General features: G+C 44.3%; 1 protein-coding gene across 1 annotated transcript in view; it reads right to left on the reverse strand.

Moving 5' to 3' along the window:
* Positions 1 to 13: 13 nt before the first annotated feature.
* Positions 14 to 22,280, reverse strand: part of LOC134537025 (protein Skeletor, isoforms D/E-like) — a 75,433-nt gene continuing 53,166 nt past the window's right edge. Inside the window, exons 7-14 of the mRNA XM_063377218.1 lie at positions 17,584 to 17,683; positions 15,248 to 15,432; positions 12,252 to 12,447; positions 10,311 to 10,444; positions 8,336 to 8,513; positions 6,436 to 6,629; positions 4,406 to 4,630; positions 14 to 3,771 (exon numbers count right to left, since the gene is read on the reverse strand). Of these exons, the coding sequence (XP_063233288.1) occupies positions 910 to 3,771; positions 4,406 to 4,630; positions 6,436 to 6,629; positions 8,336 to 8,513; positions 10,311 to 10,444; positions 12,252 to 12,447; positions 15,248 to 15,432; positions 17,584 to 17,683 (4,074 nt within the window). The 3' untranslated portion in view covers positions 14 to 909. The remainder of the gene's footprint in view (positions 3,772 to 4,405; positions 4,631 to 6,435; positions 6,630 to 8,335; positions 8,514 to 10,310; positions 10,445 to 12,251; positions 12,448 to 15,247; positions 15,433 to 17,583; positions 17,684 to 22,280) is intronic.

Here is a 22,280-nt window from a genome sequence, read left to right on the forward strand (position 1 = left end):
AAGAAAGTCATATTAAAAATAACTGTATTTTCTTTTTAATATTTACAACACAGGTGTGTATTTACTTACATAACACTTATAATTAAATTTTGTACAATAATAAGTACATACATAAATTCATGTATAAAAGGTTTACTTACAAATTCTAACTAAGTAAATAAAGAGGAGCACTAAATTTCAGGATACACAAATGTCAGTCTGCACAATATTGACATAATATTGACATTGATTTTGATTTACACTGTGATAAATTATTTTCCTATTTAGTTGAAAATTAAATACTAATGCTTCTAAGAGGTTTAATTTTATTTGGATTTCATAAAATATTTCTAGACTTTACATATAATATTTCTGGGAGATTGAAATTTATATAATTATTGATATTCTATTATTACGGAAGTTACTACCCGTTACATAAATTTACACTGAATCTTAAATATATTCAAAAACTTAATTTTTTTTTTATTCATTACTTCCCATAATTTTGCCATTAGCTATTTAACGATTTATAGAACATAGCAGGCATGTAAGAGGAGTAACATTTAAACTGCATTATATATGTGACACTACATTCATTTATCTACCAGCTACATTAGGTAGTTTCCACTTTTGCTTGAACTGTTACTTATGTGTATGTTCAATTTCACAATTGTCAGCTTGGACGATATACACATGTATGTAAAATATGACACTTACTTGCAAAGTATGCAGTCACTGATTGTTCTCACCACTAGCAAAAATTAAATATTATTTATAACACTTTCATGTGACTGGAAAATAAATAATTTTTAAATGTTCAACTAGGTAACACACCATGAAAATCATCAGTGGGCCATATGTATATGTATTTTCCAACTTTGTGACACAGATATTTGCACGTAATTGAGCTGTATGTTGGATGAGTTGCTGTTATTGTGCTACTCCCTCTAGGAACTTCAAAACTGCACTTGTGAGTAAGGCCATCAAAATGACCGACGGTATGGAGTATTGTTTCAGTGCTCCGTTTGCAGGGTGTGTGGGTGCAGTCATCAGCTTGTGGTTAGTTTGAAGGTCGTTGCTGATGGGTTGGTCGTGGCTCTCGGGGTGCTGGTGGTGATGGTGATCATGGTCACCATGCTGATGGTCATGCTCGTGCTCTGCGTCGTGCTCCGGACTATGGTGGGCGGAGGCCGACCGCCGAACCCTACCGATTTCCTCTTGCAAAGCAGTGGCTCCTGACGTATCATCGGAGATTCGCGAGCTCGGGAGAGCGGCAGTTGTTGCAGTGCTGGTGTACATAGACGGAGTTTCAGCTCCCACCTCCGAAGGGATTCGCGACTCTTTGATGTCTGTGGCTTCGGGAAGAAGCATGTCCGCGGTCTCACCACGCTCTTCGAACTGGGCGACCGGCAAGAGCTGGGTTCGCTGACCGTGGACGGGGCGGATATCGCCCGTGAGGCCTGCAGGGTTCAGGCTTGACGGCCTCTGGTTCTGTAGCTGGGGGATGCTCTCAGGGCGGAGGTCGCCCGGGACCGGCGGCGGGACCTCCCCGAGGTACGGGCCGAACTGGGGCGTCCTCTGGAGGAGGCTTGCAGACCCAGTCTGCGTCTGCATTGAAGCGACTATCGAACGATCCGGTATCGAGGATGCTAGGGAGGAGTCGATGACTGGCCTGCCGTCGTACGCGACGACAGCCCCCGGGGGTAGGTCCCCGTCCACAGGAGGGGGTGGCTGCTGCCTGTCTTCAGGCTCGAAGTCGTCCGGGGGAAGGTAGTATATGTCCATGCGTTCTGCCGCCATCGCAGTTTCGTCGTCCTGCTGCGAGGCCTGCTGGTACCTGAAGGACGGCGAGCCGCTCCTCGCGGGCAGGTGGTGGTAGTGCACGATCACTTTGTGGCCATGCATGGGCCTCCGGGCCCCGTCGAACTGGTTCCTGACGATGTGAGGTGGTGGAGACTTCCGTGCCGGCTGAGCGCTGAGCCCGTGGTCCACACCTGGTGTGGGCGGCACCAGCTCATCTGCCAAGGTGAGAGGGTTCTTGGTAAGCTTCTCGCTGCCATTCTTTTGTCCTGTGATCTTGTCGGGCGGGGATGGGATAAACATCGGTTCGAACGTTTCTGGTTGCTGGCCTTCAAAAGGATTTTCTTTCCGTTCGTGTACCGCGGTGTCTTCGCCATCCTCTGGTTTTACATCTACTTTCTCTTCATCTACCAGAGACAACCTATCTTCAGCTATAACTTTTTTGTTTACCAACGGTTTGAAACCACCTTCGACGATAACCGATTCTGGGTGAAATCCTGTATTCTGAGCTACTGGGAGTTGGATGTCAAAGCTGCCACGATCTCTTAAAATGGAAGCAGATGGGTCTGGATTAACGGCTGAAGTTTGATTATCGGAAGTTACCGATTTAACTTTGCTTACAGAAGTGTCTGGCGATGGCACCATAGTTGTGGTAGAGATGCTTCCTGCTACCGCTTCAGTTGTAAGTGGAACTGGCGGTACCTGGTGGGGATTCATGATGTGGGGATTCGGTAGGGAGTACGGGAAATACTTGACTGTGCTCATGAGCTGTTGCTGATACGGACCGCGATGAGGCAAGTTCGACATTAGTGGATGATAGGCCAATGATGGTGTGACTATTACGGGATGATGGGAACTGGCCATGACGACTGGTGCCCTGTGGAAGGGCTTCTTGAGATTTGTTTTGAAGCCGGCAATAGGTGCTGGCACATAGTGTGGTCTGTACATGGCAGCAGAAGGCAAGGGCCTTGGGTGACTCCGAGGGGGCACAGGGCGACGAAAATGTGGCCCATTGTAAATATGAGCTGGCCTCTGAAATGGCATCTGGGGATGCATCGGAATCGGCTGCGGTATCCGTGTGATGCCAAAGTTCTGCAGTGGCGATCCACGAATGAAAGGTGGACTGCCGAACGAGTTGCCCAAAGGCGGCGGCGTCAAATCACTTGTCATGCTCTTCAGCGGCTTCGGATCTTTGGTCTCATTTTTGGGGCTGATCCCATTGCTATTTACTGTCACCACCGACTGCTGAGATTCCTCGGCCAGCTGAAGTTTATCAGCGTCGAGCTTCTGTTCTGTTCGATTTACAGGATTTGCAATACTTTCGCTTGATGGGAGTACAGAGTAAGGCGTGGTAGCATGCACGATGGGCTTGCGCTTGGGATCGATGGTACTGAGCGAGTTGTTCATCTGAACGTGCTGGGGGGATGCCGGTGAAGTCCTAGGCGATTCGGAAGTGACTTTGTGAGTCCCGGGTTTGCTCATCACACCAGCCGTTTGTTTGAGGAAGCTGCTGCCGTCTCGGCTTGCCTCCGTGGCCTGCGGAAGGTGGTAGATGGTGGCGCTGCTGTTGTACGCTATTCCCTGGGGTTCCTTCTGCTGTGCCGGTGGCGGTACGTGGGGGTCGCTGCTGATATGGCCTTCATACTGCTGATCCTCGGGTTCGATGTTGCCTCTCACCGGTTTCATGCTCTTGGATATGTAAAAGTCCTGGGGGCTGTTCGGATGGAGCTCACTCGACCGCGGGAATCCTTTCAGGTAGCTGTCTTCGAGACCGTCGGTGGCGCTTGCGTGATTTTTGGTGTCGGGAAACAGTCCGTTCGGCTTGACGCGGGTGGTGACGCGGATGCTGGGTCGGGACTGGAGGTCCTCGTCGCCCCCTTCGAGGTCGTCCTCGGCCGGGACCCGCGACGACACCAGCTCGCTGGCGGCTCCCGAGTAGTCGCAGCTGTCCAGGACGTTGATCTTCCATCCGAGGTACCGATGCGTGTAGCACTGAAACAGTCCACGGCAACTTCCAGTTTTGTCCTAAATGAAACGCCTGTTTTCAACAACTAGCCAAACAAAGTTTTAATCTTAAACGGTTGCCCTACTCTTCACTTGAAGCATGTTATGTACAGCATGCATTTTGCAACAAAATTCCTAACAAAACATTCTTAAGAATGGCGCTAAACCGAAAACAAATCCTGTGGTTTATTCCAGCTAATCTGTATTTTTTTTAATGTCTACTAAGAGATTTTTATTAAAATTCAATAAAGAATTACATGTAACTGTATTTAAAAAAAATAGTCTTGATTATTTTGATAGCTGGAACAAGTGCAAATATCTTATTGTTTAATTGGAATTCTGTACAGTTTTTGATTCCAAATAAATGTTCGCTATTCGCATATGAAAATAGAATAACGTAACATGGTAGATAAAGTATATATGTATAGGTATATTACAATAACTTTTGTTGATATTTGCGCCTATTTGCATTATCTGCTATTTGTAAAAATTCATTTAAATATTCCCAATTAAAAATTTTGTCACGGTTTCTCGCCATAAGTTCGTCTCACGTGTTTGCACAGTTGGACAACAAACACTTGTAAAGTCCCGGCTGAGGACCCGACACGGAGGCCCAGCTCACCTGGTAGTACACGGTGTCGGGCGTGTCGCGGTCCGGGGTCCACTGCACCACGCCGGGCTCGCCCTCGTCGCACTCCAGGCTCAGCGTGCGCTGGTACGCGCCGAACGACGCGAACTCGTCGGCGGGCGGCTGCTGCTGGTCGGGCGTCCAGTTGCAGAGGCGGCCCGTGCCCGTGGGGATTGGGCCCCGGCGCGTCTGGCGCACCCCGGCGAACACCTGCACCTCCTGTCGACACGCCGCCACGCCGTGCGTCCGTTACCCACAGGCACAGCTTTGTGATGGTGCAGTGAGGTTATGTGCGACATTTCCGATCAGGAGCGTGCCTAGGGGGGACGGACGAGCGGGACCGGACCCCCCCCCCTCCCCCCAGGGCTAAAAATATTTTAATATAAAATTCATAAAACTGACTTTTATGAAGTTACGGCCAGTATTTTTTAGATAGCCTAAATCAGCAATATTGACCACATATTTTTCAAAATTTTCCCAGGGGAGGACCCCCGGACCCCCGGACCCCCCACCTAGCTGGGGGGTATTCCATACCCCCCAGGCCCCCCGGAAAGGCCCTAGCCTTCTGCCTGACCGCCCCCCCCCCCCCCCCACAGAGCAAAATCCTGGGCACGCCAGTTTCCAATACACATGCATGCACATGGACACAACGGGGATTCAGTGTGTTGATTCAGCGACAGGCCAAAATACGTTATAGTGTATGTCGAGGCAATGATTTCATTAGAGTCTTGCTTCCACCCAGTAGCGTAGCCACAGGATTTGTGTATGGGCCCGGGGGGGGGGGGGAGGGGTGGTTAAGAAATATGCCCCCCCCCCTATTAAAGCGGGGGATCGTACCCCCGGGAAAAAATTCGGATTTTAAGGTGTAAGATAGTGCTATTTGAGCAGTTTTCGGTACTTAACTTTAAAAATTGTAACGGTAAAAATATTATTAATTTTTTAATAAAAAAAATTGTTTGAGTGATGAAGTAAGAAATTAATTAAAGATATTTCAATCAATCCAAGTGCCTTGTCCACGTCCACTCAAAATCATAAATCATGCTCGAAGCTCGACAATACAGAAAAATAAAGGAATAAAAATGGTCGGGTTTCGGTAGAACTGGCCTATTCCTGGAAACAATTAGCTTTAGCTTGAAGAATTACCCAGTCACCACCTGCTTATAATTACCGCGCTGGTTAAATACAATAGGTGTAAGATATTTGAAAACAGGAGAATCGGTAGGACTCGCTTACTCTACCCCTCCAGTGGCCGGTGATAGCAGTAAGACACCCAGGCTTTTAGCTAACCTGCTTTCAGATAAGAAAAAAAATAGTGGCTAAGAGGGGGTTAGAACCCCTAACCCCCCCCCCCCCTGGCTCGCCCCTGGAAGGTGCAGTGAGGTTATGTGTGACATTTCTGATATGCATGCGTGCACGTCGACATGACGTGGGAATCAATGTGTTTATTCAGCGACAGGCCAAATACGTTATAGTGTTATAGTGTAAGTCGAGGCAATGATTTCATTAGAGTCTTGCTTCCACCACGTGACCAATTGCAATTCTCTTTGACCATCCTTACTCTTACTTCAGCACAAAGAGAGTTACATACATTTTCTACAGTTTGATTTCAAAAATTTGGCTTTGCTAAAGCATAATACATAAACAAAATATATGATTGTCTAAAAAAAAAAAAATAGTGATTGACTGAAACACAATTACACCCTGTGATGTGTCGAGTAATGATTTTTTTTTTGGTAGAAAGAGAGCGAGGGGGGTAATACAATAACTTTTACTTTTATAATATTTTTATATATTTAAATGTTGGATCTCTGTCTTAGCGAAGTTAAGTTTTTAATATTAGATGACAGAAAATTGCTATGGCTTAAAATCTGTTGAAACTAATATGGCGTCTTCTGATTCCTATGTTCTTTGCCTTAACGAAATTAAACGATAAAAAAAATGATTATGGTATAAAAAACTGTTGAAACCAACATGGAGTTTTTCGGGTGATTGGAAAACTACGCAAGCAGTGTCTCTTCGATTACCGCTCGCTCTTCGGGCGTCTTGTGCTCGTAGCCGCCGACGGGGTCGTCCGTGATGTAGAAGGGATGGTAGCGGGCCGGCACCTCGGGGTCCAGACCGCCTTCCACCACGAACGTGTAGGTCTTGCCGCGCACCACGTCTATCTCCGGGATCAGGAGGCCGTTTATGTACCAGGAAATGCCCCAGCCGACGTGACCTGCGAGGAACAGTGTTGCTGGTGAGGATGCGCCTGCTTATCGATACACAGGGGCAGGCATTTTTCGCGAGAAAAAAAAAACTGAACGTCTACTAGACTGCAACAAGGTATACCCGCACCCAGCGGTTTCTTCCTTGTGATTGGCGGCCGTCTGCGAGAGAAAGTCGTCGCCTTGTTTTACCGAGCCACTCAGGACGCGTTTGATTCCGCACTGACTTAATGTGATTTGTGTTGTCACAATAGACATGGACCTGAAAGAAACTAACCCAATCACAGAACACACAGACGGTGCTACATTGTTTTGACTTTCAGCTAGTCTAGGAATCTTTTCGCGAAATATGCATGCCCGTATACGATACAGCACAGGTTGATCACAGCACCTAATCTTTGAAATTGAGGAGTTCTGGGGAAGTACTATTAGCACTTTTCGCTCCAGAAAGTTTTAAATCTTTCGCCGCAAAGAATGATATATCCAGGGCCGTCGAGTGAGACAGGTCTTGAAGAGGTGGGGGTGGGTGGACAAAATCCTCGGGGCCTGACACCAGGGCAACCCTGGTTGAGTTCTGAATTTTTTTTTTCAATGCTTGGGTCTACCCTGATAGGACGACAATTACGAGTCTATGGTTAATATAATTTATAGCAAACTTTACAAGTAATGATATGCACACATAATGGTTACGGTTATGAATACAGTAACATTAACAGAGTCCTTAGAATTTTTAACAGATTGTGACGGTTTGAAATGGTATACATATAATAATATGGAGGGAATGCGTAACAATTTTTTGCCACCATCTCCCCCTCTCCGGTTTATAGTTTCTCTCGAGGGCCATGGATATCAATATACTTTGCGATAAATAAACAACATGCGGAAAATTTGTATTTCAAGGTGGAAAATGGTGCTCTTTAAGCAGTTTTATTATCTAAAAATTGATTACACAACACTTTCTTTGCCCCCGTTTGCCCCCACTTCAAGGTTTCAGAGGGGGAGCAAAATACCCGTGCCCCCCCCCTCCCTTCCTGTTGTTGCGCCCCTGCCTTCAGTTATACCATGATGTCGATTCACAACAGACATTTTCACCAACGGAAACAAAACTACGTCACTGCTATTATACAGTGTCAGTTTTGGGCACCGGTCACCAACGACTGTCTCTTTCGGCATGACTTAACAGTTTCTGACCTAGATCCTCAGATTTAATATACTTTCACAGTATTCTGTGTATGGAATTTCGTTTGTACACAGAAGTTACGTATGCACATCTGAAAGTGCGTCACTGAGTTGGAAGTAGCTGTGGGCATTGTTGAAGCCTCCTGGTTAGTATTATCTTTGGAAGATTTGTGCAATGGGAGTGCATGACTTTATGTAAGCTTTTGGACATACGCCATTGCTATGCAGATGTATGTCTGTAGAAGAAAACTACAAAAAACACAAATGACAAAAACACAAATTAAGCAAAAAATTACTGTTGTCAGGATATAAACACCACACAATACTCCACAACAGGAATATGGTCATCAAACAAAGACCATATTTCTGTTGTGGAGTATTGTGTGGTGTTTATATCCTGACAACAGTAATTTTTTGGCTTAATTTGTGTTTTTTTTTTTGTAGTGTTCTTCTACAGACATACATGTGCATAGCAATGGCATATGTCCAAAAGCTTACATCAAGTCTCCTGGTTGGTGGCGTCACCGAATGGCCTCACCGGTGATGGCCGGGTAGCCGTGCTTGCCCCCCGTTGGCCCCATCTGCGCGTAGAAGACCCCGTCCTCCGGCTCGTGGCACTGGATGGGCGGGATGTCCCAGGCGTCCCTGGTGGGGGCGGGCGCCGGCGTGGCGGGCGGGCGCCTCGTGGCGGGCCTCGCCGTGGTGCGGGGGGCGGCCTGCCAGGCGTGCCAACGTCAACTCAACAACTCCTACCAACCCCACGCGCTAGAAGCTACACTTCTTGGCGTGTTCAAAAAAATAACTCTATAGTAATAAAATAATAAAACGGCTGGAGTGAGGTTATAAAAACAATCAAATTAAAAAATATTTAAACAATTACCCAGTATTCAATATTAATATGAACACATTAAAAAAAATAATAATTTAGTAAAATAATCGAAATAAACATTGAATAACAATTAAAATCGATAAACATGCTGATATTTTATTTAAATTTATTTATTAAATAATATTGGAATAAAATATACTGCAATAATTATATTATAATATACCTACGAAAGGGAACATAACCTCAATTATTTTGAAGACACCCTTCGTCGCTCTCTCTGCCCGCACAGGCCGTTATGCCAACTCGCTGCCTCATTATTTATATATATATATATATATATATATATATATATATATATATATATATATATATAAAATTTTATTTGTATTTAGCCCTTTTTTTATCCTCTAGATTTTTGTTGCATGGTGAGCGCTCATTTTTTCATAACGCGCCTATATAACCTATATATAACCTATTCTCAAATATATAAATAGGCCTACAGTTAAAAAAAAACAATTGAAAAAGTTTATAAACACAATTTTTTCCCCTTCATATCATTTAGGCTTACGGCAAGTCTGCAAGCTTGCCACTTAGACCGTGATTCAAGCTTAACTTTGATCACCATGGCGCTGAATCGCATTTGGAAGCTTGCAATAAGTTCGAAAATTGCTAGCCCAGTGAACATGTGGTGGCCACCTTGATTCAAGCTTGTTGTAGCAAGCTGGACGCGTGCTCGCCGCTGAGTGTGCAGTGAGGGCTTCTTCTAGGATTGGTCATTCATTACGTCGTCCTGATAGTTCCATAGTGAATCAGTTTGATATCTTATTTGTACGTCTCACTCTTCGTACTTTACATTACGCGTAATTTAAACCCTTTCCAGTCACCTTTTGTCAATTCCTAAGATATTTTATTTATTTATTTTTTAAATTTAACTACACTTTTTTTGGTTACTGTACGTTGTAATAATAGTAAGCTATTATTATAATATTATAACATATAAATTTAATTTAAATTTTTCATACTCATGAAGTATAATGTCGACTAGAATGTTACTCACGCATTCAGAGTTTGATAAACCCCATGAATCATAGGGGTGTAAATACTTCCCCTTCTATTGTACTTACTCTGGAAGCACAATACATCAGTATGTCCCAAAAAACCAAATTTTCAATTTAAATGGCAATTCATTTATTTACTCAACTATTTTTAACCCAAATTATCTGAATATTTGACGTATGTTAGATGTTTGTGTTGTATGCCACAAGAAAGAACATCAAAAGAGGTTTAAGCTGGTGGTTAGACCGGAAAAATTCGCAGATTCATTCGGCAATAGGCTAAAATTCAAATACATATACCTTTTAGATGATTTTGCTATTGGCTTACTGTTCATTTGGACGAATCTCAACCAGTTATAAACCCTCTCAACCGAAGAAGGATCGAATCACAGACAAACCAGATGAGACGACTCGCAAGTCGGCAGCCAATGAACTTGCGTTGTTTGCCCGAGTGTACAGGGGGTATGTGCAGTCTATCCTGAAGGCCGTCGAAACCGCGAATTTTTCCGGTCCCTGGTGGTCAGAAGTGGATGCAGTGTCGCATGCCTCCCAGGGAGCAGAAGCGGGGCTGGAGGCTGGAGCTGAAGGTTGCCCCGGGGGTGTACCTTCGAGGGAGGCTTGTTCCCCACCTGGTGGTCATCATGCTGGGCGCGCAGGGCAGCGGGGTGCTCCCGGGACTTGGCCTGGAACCTCCGCGGGGTCTCCATCTCGGGCAGCGGGCAGTTCCACTTGGGGGCGCGCCCGAAGTCCAGCAGCAGGTCGCCTGTAGCCCACCGAGCAATCAGCACCACGCGCGTGTTCTGACCGACACTCGAGTCATCTCTAGGTACATTGTTAGGGGCAGGCACTTTTCCAACACTTATTAGACTGCAACAAGGTATACCCGCACCTGTGGTTTTCTTACTTGTGATTGGCGGCCGTCTGCGAGGGGAAGTCGTTTGCCTTGTTCGACCGAGCCGCTCAGGACGCGTTTGCTCCCGCACTGAATCACTGTGATCGGTGTTGTTACAATCGATATGTACCTGGGGAGAAACTCACCCAATCACGAAACACAGACGGTGCTACAGTGTTTTTAACTTTCATCGAGTCTCGAAATCTTTTCGCGAAATCTGCATGGCCCTATATATTGTCCACGCGCATGCAGTAAGCGGGAAACTTTACAATACCGCCACAGAAAATTTCCCATTAAATAGTTTGGACGTTTACGTTTATCAAACTCCGTTTCACAGCCCCCTCTGTGAAGGCTTCTCAGTTCCCGGGGGGTGGGGGAAGGCAGTCGGATCTACGCCCATGGTTGGCTGGGTTTATTTCAGCTACATGTTCACACCAATCACAGCCATTCAGCGCGGAAGCAAACGCGTCCTGATAGGCCCGGACGAACAGGGCGGTGGCTTCTCTTGCAGAGGGCCGATAACCACAAGGTAACGGCATGTCTTACTGCAGTCAGATATTTTTCGCGAAAAATATACGCCCTTTTACACAATTTATATATTCCTTGTAACCACGGTTAGAAATTAAATTAAATTTGTGGACTTTTCAACGAAGAATTTATGTCAAATTCACGAAGAGTTCATCGTTATTTAAACTAACTGAATACTCCTAGAGACTAGGCCGTATTTCGACTTCCGAGTTCTATCCAAAGGTAGACACACACGTGGACAAAAAAATAAGAGTGTTCTCACTGTAGACTTAACCAGTTATGAATGGTTCTTTAATGTACTAAGAATATTCTTTTGGAGTCATATTCAAAGTAAGTATCCAGATACTTACGAACATGGCCGTAAATTTACGTAGATCCTTGGATAATAAAATAACCAGCTTTCTTCGTATATTTAAGGTGGATGGTTTTCAACAGTGTGCATGGGTTGCAAGTGATGTAAACAGTTTCAGTCAGTAAAAGGATGTTTGAACCAACGTAAGAATCAGACTGACCTTTGTGATGTAAACAGTTACAGTCAGTAAATAGGATGTTTGAACCAACGTAAGAACCAGACTGACCTTTGTGATGTAAACAGTTTCAGTCAGTAAATAGGATGTTTGAACCAACGTAAGAACCAGACTGACCTTTGTGATGTAAACAGTTACAGTCAGTAAATAGGATGTTTGAACCAACGTACGAACCAGACTGACCTTTGTGATGTAGACAGTTTCAGTCAGTAAAAGGATGTTTGAACCAACGTAAGAATCAGACTGACCTTTGTGATGTAAACAGTTACAGTCAGTAAATAGGATGTTTGAACCAACGTAAGAATCAGACTGAGCTTTGTGATGTAAACAGTTTCAGTCAGTAAAAGGATGTTTGAACCAACGTAAGAATCAGACTGACCTTTGTGATGTAAACAGTTACAGTCAGTAAATAGGATGTTTGAACCAACGTAAGAACCAGACTGACCTTTGTGATGTAAACAGTTTCAGTCAGTAAAAGGATGTTTGAACCAACGTAAGAACCAGACTGACCTTTGTGATGTAAACAGTTTCAGTCAGTTAAAGGATGTTTGAACCAACGTAAGAACCAGACTGACCTTTGTGATGTAGACAGTTTGAGTCAGTGAAAGGATGTTCGGACTGACCTTTGCTTGTGATGCTGTGGTAGGAGACCTCCTGCCGCGAGTTGAGAGGCCCGACGGCCCAGATCACCGCCTGGCTGCCGTTGGTCAGCACCGGCCTGTCCAGCTCGTCCTGGGCCGCCAGCGGGCGCTGGTACGTCACTATCGAGTAGCCGTTCACCATGGCGGAGTTCAGCATCTCCACGCTGTTCGTGCCCTCCTGTTGGCAGAACTGCTGTCCTGAGCCCCGCGTCGCGTCACGAGAGTCCCCCCCCCCCCCCCCTCCCCTGTCACATCACAGTACTTTCTGTTCGTGGACGTTCCAGCCCCGTTGTACAGCGACACGGAAAAGTAGCAACGAAAAGTCGGTTTACGGACGATAGTTTAACGTGACAACGTCATAACAAAACATTGATGAAATGATTGCATACTTTTATGAATAAAATTGAATAATTTTTATTGAATTATCACTATTTTGTATGGATACAAAGAAGGAGTGAAATGAAATCTATTATTTAATTGATAAATTTACTTTTATTTGCACTCATTAATTCAAATATGTTTATTACTTTAACGAAGAGATTATTTTAACTATAACTTTTATACATGTTTGCTATTTAACTTCTTCCAATCTGTGTTATTCTGTTAAGGAGAGGACGATGATAGGAAAAGTAGGAAACGAATGGGAGTGTTTCAAGTTTAATGTGCCTCGAAAAATCCAAATCGATGGTTGTTCCAATCGAGTGGAAGAGAGATAGATGCGGCGCAAGCGTACAATGAGCGTAACGAGACACAGCATAACGGGACAATGTTCGTTACGGGACACTTTTTTGTGCGTGCAGCCGGCTTTCATCGATTTATTAGACGTCGTCACGTCAAAAATAAACCACAAAGTAATGATAGAACACCAGACAGTCTTTTACTTGAAACATATTTTAAAGTATTTAGTACATAAACAAACATGGCTGCCATCGCAGCCAAGTACTCGGCTTCTATTGGTCGCACGGAAGAGCTCAGCATTGCAGAGCTAATCAGTACGGATACGTCTCCGTCTGCGTGCTGTCGCAGAAACTCTGTTCCGTAACATCCGTCTACGCTTCCGTGTCATTGTAGAACGAGCACAAGGAAAAAACAAGGGGGTTGTCTGTAAAGTAGGTTTACGGACGATAATTTTACGTGATAACGTCATAAGAAAACATTGATGAAAAATTGCAAACTTTTTAATCTTCAAATATTATTTACAGTTTTTGCAAATTTAATTTAAATAATTTGTTTGAATATATTCACGAAAATTAGTTAAAAAGCCCGCCTTAACCTGTTTGATATTATAGGAGATTTTCTCGCACACTGGTTGGCCGGTTCGTGCACGCTCGGCTCAGGCAGAATGTGACAATTTTTCGTGCGTGCAGCCGGCGTTATTCGATTTATAAGACGTAATCACGTAAAAAAATTTGTAAACTTTTAACGAGAATATGTTATTGCTGTGCCTTAAGAAAATAAAAAAGTTAAATATGTTTGACACATGTATGTGGGGCACAAAAAGATATATTGTACTCAGTGTTAACCATGATTTGGGAAACTACAATGGTTGCTCGTTCAGATAAACCTAATTTCAAATTTGACAATGTTGGCTTTATTGCGGGATTATGAGCATCTTAAAGAGTTTGTTTTTATATCAAACCATTGCATCGAAAAATCACCCTTAAAACTTGTCATCCAAAATTGGTTTCAGGTTGAAATTAAAACCACATGCATGACGTGGAGCCAACGTAGCACACAGGGTTGCCGACATTGTCATGAAAGTCAAGGACGTAACTTGGCAGAGTAATTTTTACTACAGATATTTACTTGTGTTATAAAATTTTAAAAAAAAAATTATCTTTGAAAGATTTGTGCAATGGGAGTGCATGACTTGAAGTAAGCGACAGTCGTACCTGTGTTTTCGTACCATGTGCGTCTCTGCCTGAGGGTGGGAGCAGATAGCAGTTCCCGAAACGTAGCTTGTTTCTGTTTTAGAAAACTGTTGTGTTTGTTTCTTTTCGTTTTGTCGTGTTTTTGTCTCGTTTTCAACTGTTGTACAGCAATTTTTTGCTAATTTGTGTTTTTGTCTTTTGTGTATTTGTAGTTTTCTTCTACAGACATACATGTGCTTAGCAATGGCGTATGTCCAAAAGCTTACATCAAACTTTAAAAAAAAAAAAAATGTTTGATGAAAGATGAACTGAATAATTTCAAAACTGTGGTTTTTCGCGTACCATCCAATTTGCGATGTATTAAAAACGAAGTATAGGTTGAATTGACAAATATTTGGAAAGAGTGTATGTAATACGTGGTGGTTATTTGAGGTGTTGATCTGGGGGGAGGTGAACCCTTGCTCCGGGTGTGAACCGGCCTAGTTACGTCCCTGAGCGCGGTGTTTCAGCCAGCAATGGCGGCTCCGGGAAGACCTCTCGGGCAGGGCTCTCACACACAGGAGGATGCATGCAGTTAATAATCATGACATTGCCCTTGGGACATTCACAAAATACATGCTCTCAAATACTGACATTTAGTATTTTCGTACAAATTATGATTGAAAGAAGAGTTTAGCACATTAACGTAAGTATTTTAAGTTAACATTAACATTCCCTACAAACAGGGGCGTAACAACTAAATTTCCAAAAAAAAAAAGGGGGGGGCAATATACCTTTTTATAAAGAATCATCGATCCCCCCCTATTGAAGCGGGGGGTCCGGGGGTTCTCCCCCGGGAAAATTCGTATTTGAAGGTTTGAAAATGATGCTATTTAAGCAGTTTTATTATCTAAAAATTGATTACACAGCACTTTTTTTGCCCCTGTTTGCCACCACTTCAACGTTTCAAGGGGGGGGGGGAGGTGGACCGGGGGGGGGACAAAATACCCTTGCCCCCCACCCTGGTGTTGCGCCCCTGCCTACAAAGAAATGAGAAGTGAAATGTGGGCTCGGAAGGGGCTGTCGCCGCGCTCGTCAGCTCTAGAGGGCGAGGCTACTGACACCGACCCTGATCCTGACGTCGGGGCAGCTGCCGCGCGAGCCGGAGCACTGCGACTTGGCGTCCAGGAGGTAGTCGACGGCGTAGCCCTTGAGCGAGGCGTGGTCCACCCAGGCGACCACCACGTCGCCGCCGATCATGCGGCTCGCCAGGTCCTCCCCCGACGGCCCGAACGCCATGTACTCGCCGGCGGCTGCGAACAACACGTGCCAGTGTGGCCGTCGTATAGTCGCGGGTACACACTCCTGCCTCTCGGACCGCAGTTCACCCCGGGGGGACTGGGCCAAACACCGGGAACATTCGCTGATAGGCCGGAATCCAAGCTCGTCCACCTTCATGCCGCTGCAGTTATTGGTAGGAACCGGAACACTTCGCGGTTTCGATGGCCTTCAGGATAGACTGCACATTCCCCTGTACACTCGGGCAAATAACGCAAGTTCATCGGCTGCCGACTTGTGAGTCGTCTCAGCTGGTTGGTCTGTGATTCGATCCTTCTTTGGTTGAGGGTTTATAACTGGTTGAGATTCGTCCAGATGAACAGTAAGCCAATAGCAAAATCATTATAAAGGTTTGTGTATTTGAATTCTAGCTTATCGCCGAATGAATCCGCGGATTTTTCCGGTCTCTAGTGATTGGACCTCAGGAAACCCGACTGGACCTGAGCCAATGGAAAAACCATCAACAAAAAATAAGTATCGGACCGCAAGCATCCAAGTTAACAGGCGTACACGAGTCGCTAGCCAATGGGGAGGTGTGATTTTTCCCGAGTGCAAAGATGTTCGTGGAGTCTGTCCCTAGAGGTCATTGAAGCCACGAATTTTATTTTTTCCAGTCTCTACTCTGAGCCGATGGAAAGCCCTCGACGAGATAGGTATCGAGTCACAAGAATCCCGGCTAACAAGTGTCACGAGCCAATGAGCAGGTGTAGTTTGCCCAAGTACGCAATAGGATCGTGCAGTCCATCCTAGAGTCCCTAGTCATTGATGCAGCCACGAGTAGCTAGACCTGACTTGCCTGTATGTAGGTACCGGAAAAAATTCGCGCGTTAAATGACCCCAAATTCCTCTGCATTCTCGGGCAAACGTCACCCGTTAATTGGCTGCTGACTTCTGTGTGACGTCATCGACTGGGTGGCCTGTTATTCGATGCTTTTTTGGTTGATGGTCTCTCGCTGGCCCAGACTCCTACAGACAAACTGTGAGCCGACAGTAATATCAGCGCAAAGGTACAAGCATTTGAATTCCAGCGTATCGCGTTATGAATCTGCGAAATTTTCCGGTCCCTACTGGTTTGCCAACATAGCCCTCCAGATTAACAGCGAACCAATAGAAGAAGCTTGAATCCTAGTACTACACGAAATAAATCCGGTCTCTAGTTTTATATATAGGGGCCTGAAAGTTTCGCGGATTCACTTGGTGACTGGCTTAATTTTTTATTGATTATGAAATATGTACTAAAAAAAAAAAGAAATGTTTGAAGACTAATGCTTAGAGACCTGCAAAATTCGCGGTTTCGATGGCCTTCAGGATGGACTGCACATACTCCTGTACACTCGGGCAAATAACGCAAGTTCATTGGCTGCCGACTTGTGTAAGTCGTCTCAGCTGGTTTGTCTGTGATTCGATCATTCTTTGGTTGTGGGTTTATAACTGGTTGAGATTCGTCCAGACGAACAGTAAGCCAATAACAAAATTATCTAAGAGGTATATGTGTTTGAATTCTAGCCTATCACCGAATGAATCCGCGAATTTTGCAGGTCTCTACTAATGCTACATACGAACGGTTAACAGAAAACTGTATATAACACATGATTTCATGCTTTCAGTGCATGCTAGGACTGACACAAATATTTGCCATTAAGTTCATACAAACACTAAATTAGGTTATTTTTATTTTTAAAAAAAATTTTGATAAACAATTAAAACATATGGTTGCATTATGAATTATTTTTAAGTCATGACAAAAAACACGGAATATTAGAAGCAAAATAATTAACCTATGTATAAATTAATATCTTCGTGGCAATGGGGGAGGGTTTTAGACAGGCGGGTTTTATCCCCACGTAGTTGGTTTCTCTGGAGAGAGGAGAGGAACACAGTAAGAGAAAGAGAGAGAAAGAGAGAGAGAGAGAGAGAAGACTGCGGTAGGGGTGGTCACGTCTGCACGATCACGTGGCGAGTGTGTGAATGAAGCCTTTTTTAGTTTTCCCTCCAGCACCATTGTTGCGCCAGTTAGGCCGGACGAAGTGCAGCAGGTGGTGTTTGAACGACGGAGGTTCCAACCGCTCTCAGCTGACCATCGCGTGACGTCATCGAGCGGCGACGGGAGGAGGCTGGGCACTCACCCAGACGGCCGACGAGCTGCATCACGATGCTGTCCCCCGCCACGGCCCAGCGCACCTCCAGGGCCAGGTCGTCGTGCAGCACCTCGCAGTTCAGCTTGGACTGCAACAGCGGTACACTTCGTGGCGCCGGCGGCTCGTGCCTACCCCCTCCCCCCTTCCCCCTTCTCCCCTTCCGTGAACACCCCGTGGCGACACCGGCTTCCACGGCATGGGACTCATACCTAGTGGCCTGCAGATTTCGCGGTTTCGATGGCGTTCAGGATAGACTGCACATTCCCCTGTACACTCGGGTAAACAACGCAAGTTCATCGGCTGCCGACTTGTGAGTCGTCTCATCTGGTTCGTCTGTGATTAGATCCTTCTTTGGGTTGAGAGTTTTTTTAATTGGTTGAGATTCGTCCAGATGAACAGTAAGCCAATAGCAAAATCATCTTAAAGGTATGCGTATTGGAATTGTAACCTATCGCCCGAATAAATCCGCGAATTTTTCCGGTCTCACCTACACACAGGTAGAGGCCGGAAAAATTCGCAGATTCACTCTGCGATTGGCTAGAGTTCAAATACATATACCTCTTAGATGATTTTGCTATTGGATTACTGTTCGTCTGGACGAATCTCGACCAATTATAAACCCTCAACCAAAGAAGGATCGAATCACAGACAAACCAGCCGAGACGACTTACAAGTCAGCAGCCAATGAACTTGCGTTATTTGCCCGAGTGTACAGGGGAATGTGCAGTCTATCCTGAAGGCCATCGAAACCACGATTTTTTCCGGTCCCTACTCACAGGTGTGCAGACCAAACAACTCAAGTATCCGAGCGATGTCTGGGGGGGGGGGGGAGGAAATTAAAGAATCGCTGAGGGCGGATGAGAATTTTCTTCTCCCGTTTTCCTTTTTAAAACTGTGTTCTCAGAAAAGAGAAAAATGTTCGAAACGATTGTTTTCAGAATAATTTGTGGGCATGAAACATCCGGTACAGATTCTTAAAGCACTCAAGGGTCTTGTATTATACTTTTATCTTCACAGCTCCATCTCCATGCACGAGAAAACTGCGCTCCAGTTCAGAGCCTTGCGCTAGAAGCACCAGCGAGCGTCGCGCTATCTTCACGCTTTACCCAAAGAGTATTGAAGTAAACAGATATTTCACTCCTGGTTAAAAATAATTCCTTTTGTTCTCTTCTATCTCTCTCTGAAAACAGAGATTAGAGAAAGTTACAGATGGAGCATAAACACAGTTTGTAGGTATCTCTGCTGAAGCCAGGGGACGTAAGGGTTAAGCAGGTCGCCGCCATATTGTGACATGAAGAAAATCGCATTTTCTCATAAGTGATGTATGTATGGTGGTTGAAAAGTGCATGAATATTAAACAAATAAAGATTGTTGACTCGAGAAAAATGATTGTGTAGGTACAAGAGTATGTAGTAAACTACATTTCTATATACTATATAAACAAATGGCCGCCATCTTCTTACGTGAACAAACTACTGGCCACAGTGCTCAGAGCTTATGCTCCATCTGTAACTTTCTCTAATCTCTGTCTGAAAATGGTCACTAACGATTCTTATACTACCAACCACACAGCATGAAACCAAAGAAAAGTTGTTTTGTCCCGGACCATATCAGGATCTAGGGTGTTGACGTAATCATTCGGGTTCAGGATCTAGGAATTTTTTTTTACATTTATCCGTTTTAATAAACTATCGTCGAATTTGTATTTTCGTGTTTTGGTATTCATGACATAAAAATTAAGGATTTTCATAAGATTTTATAAGAAATGGGAGGTGGTGTTCGTTAGTTGTCTAAATAATGTTAGGTTAACCTTGTTGTTTAACAATAAATAACCATTTTTGGCTCGTAAAATCACGATTTTGTTATTTTACATAAATGCCCAGCTAATGGATTACACACAAATTAGCTTGATTGAAAGTGGTAGCTATAGATACCGCAAATACGCTGAGAGGAAATGTACCATTAATTCGTGCCTTCAAGGTCACACAAAAATTGACATAAATGTTTGCAATTAAACATAAACGTTTAACGAGGTCTCCCAATTCCTTTAAATTTATGCGCTACACATTATTAAATAGCTATGCGTCCGATGTATTATTAAAAAAAAAAAAACAATAGACAGGCATATGCAAATCACAACTATCTTTTGACGAGCGCCATTCGAAAATTCAAGGATTCCAACCTGACGATGTAACATTTGTTGATTCGCACCTTGATATAAAAAAAAAAACTTGTTGAATGGTTTACTCAGCATCAAAATGTTGTACGAGTCAAACTAATCATATTAAGAAAGTAAAATTTCAGTTTTAACTCAAGTCACATTATTAAAAAAATTACTTATAATTTAGCTCTGAAGGGGAATGACATCCCGACGTTGGTAATGCCGAGTCGTTAGTGTACAATCAGTCAACAATGAGCGCACCGCAGCCCCCATCTAGTGACAGACGCAACTGGCCTGAGCCGACACAGACGTAACTGTCCTGAGCCCATGGGGGAGAAACTCTAATTACCGAGACTGAGACCTAGTTTTTTGAAGTAGTTATTGGCCCGTCTGCTAGATAGTAGTTTTCATAATATATTGCTGACATAACAACATTAATTTATTAGGAGAAGTAATGTATAAGCTATCATCAGGCAAACAAACCAGTGAAAATTCACTCTATTTAGGTAGCCACTAATTATGTGGTGTGTAATACAATGAGTTTTTGCACCTCATACTTCTTTATTTATTACAAAACAGCATTAAGTATTTTCGCATCGATTAAATTAGTTTTGCGCCGCCAAGGAGATAACATAATATAACAAAAAAAAACGTATTAACTAACAAAACTTTGTATGAGAACCTAGATTCCTATTTTTTATTTGGTGGTTGTTATGGGCCCGCCCAACAGATAGCGACAATTGTCGCGTGAAACGTGGTTTCAGTTTCCACTGTAAGAGTCGCACTTCTTTATTTCCCTCCTTGTTCTGTGCCTGAGCCGACACAGACGCAACTGGTCTGACGTCTGAGCCAGTCGCTCGAGGAATGCGTGAAGGGGGTCGCCTTGACGTGGACGTGGTTCAAGGTCGCGCGCAGCACCGGGGCAGGTTTAATGCGCGCGCCTATCCCACCAATAATAATTAATGTCCCTTTCATTTCAAAAACACTGCTCACCGATAACTAGGGCCATGAAAATTTCGCGAAAAGATCCCGAGAGTAGCTGGAAGTTAAAACACTGTAGCATCGTCTGTATTTCGTGATTGGGTGAGTTACTTTGAGGTGCATGTCGATTGTTACAACAACCAATCACACTAATTCAGTGTGGAAGCAAACTCGTCCTTAGTGGCTCGTGCAAACAAGGCAACGACTTCTCTGGCAGACGGCCGCCAATCACAAGGAAGTGGGTATACCTTGTTGCAGTCTAGTAGTCGTTCAGATTTTTTCGCGAAAATTTCCTGCCCCTACCGATAACTGAAGTCGATCATACCCACATGCATTAATCTACAAACACACAAACAAGAAATGTTTTATTTGAAAACTTCAAAATAAAACATTTTAAATATACATGAAATTTACTAAACAACTCTTTTTTTTTATTTTACTAAAATATAGACTGGTGCCTATAGACCGAAAAATTTCGCAGATTCATTTCACGATATGATGGAATCCCAAACAACTGTACCTTTAAATTGCTTCTCTGATTGGCTTACAGTTTATCTGAAGGACTTTGAGCCAATGAAAAACCTTGAACCAAAAAAAAAAGTATCGAATCGCAAGCGTCCCAGTTGACAGGTGACACGAGTCGGTAGCCAATGAGCAGGTGGACATTTGCCCGAGTGTGTAGGGGATTGTGGAGTATATCCTGGAGGTCATCCACAGCGCGAATTTTTCCAGTCTCTACTGGTTACCACGGTCATGACTACAATAATAAATTAAAATTATGTTAGTTAACAACCCGGTATCCCCTTTTTGATGCGTGAAAATTACTCGCCCCCCCCCCTTCTCACCCGGGGCGCAGTGCACCGCCCCCCGATACATTCCAGAGGTGCTACCATCATTCGCGTGGCCTTCACGGACTGCATCCTAGCAGATGGCAGCACAAGACCACACCGTCGCGTCGTGATGAGTAGAGACCGGAAAAATTCGCGAATTCATTTCGCGATAGGCTAAAATACAAATAGTTATACCTCGGTGCTGCCTCTGCTATTGGCTCACAACTCACCTGGATGACTCTGGGCCAATGAGAAACGCACGACCAAAGCTTTATCGAATCACAGGCCGCTACGTTGGGACACGTCTCACAAGACAGCAGCCCAATGAGTGGGTGGCATTTGACCGGGTGCACGTAGGGCTATGGAGTTCATCCTGGAGGTCATTGAACCCGCTAATTTTTCCTGTCCCTAGTGATAAGAGCGGTGTGGTGTCTCCAAAGACCCAACGTCTCTCGGATGACTTGGTCCGTACAGTCCCCAGACACGGATGCAGTTGAGCACGCACGGGGCATGCGAGGAGTGACCATTCCAGGTCGTCCAAACCCGCCGGACAATCTTCAGGAACTCACCGAGTGTAGGACCGTTCGACCCAAGAAAAAAAAAAATTACTTTATGACCTCATTCGAAGCATGAAACGCAGGGTGGAAGGACTCATTCCGTACGCAGGATGGCCATATCCATACCAAGGATTGCTATCCGATGAAAGAAAGGAG

Source organism: Bacillus rossius, chromosome 11 (genome assembly GCF_032445375.1).
Source record: "Bacillus rossius redtenbacheri isolate Brsri chromosome 11, Brsri_v3, whole genome shotgun sequence".
Taxonomy (NCBI): Eukaryota; Metazoa; Arthropoda; class Insecta; order Phasmatodea; family Bacillidae; genus Bacillus; species Bacillus rossius.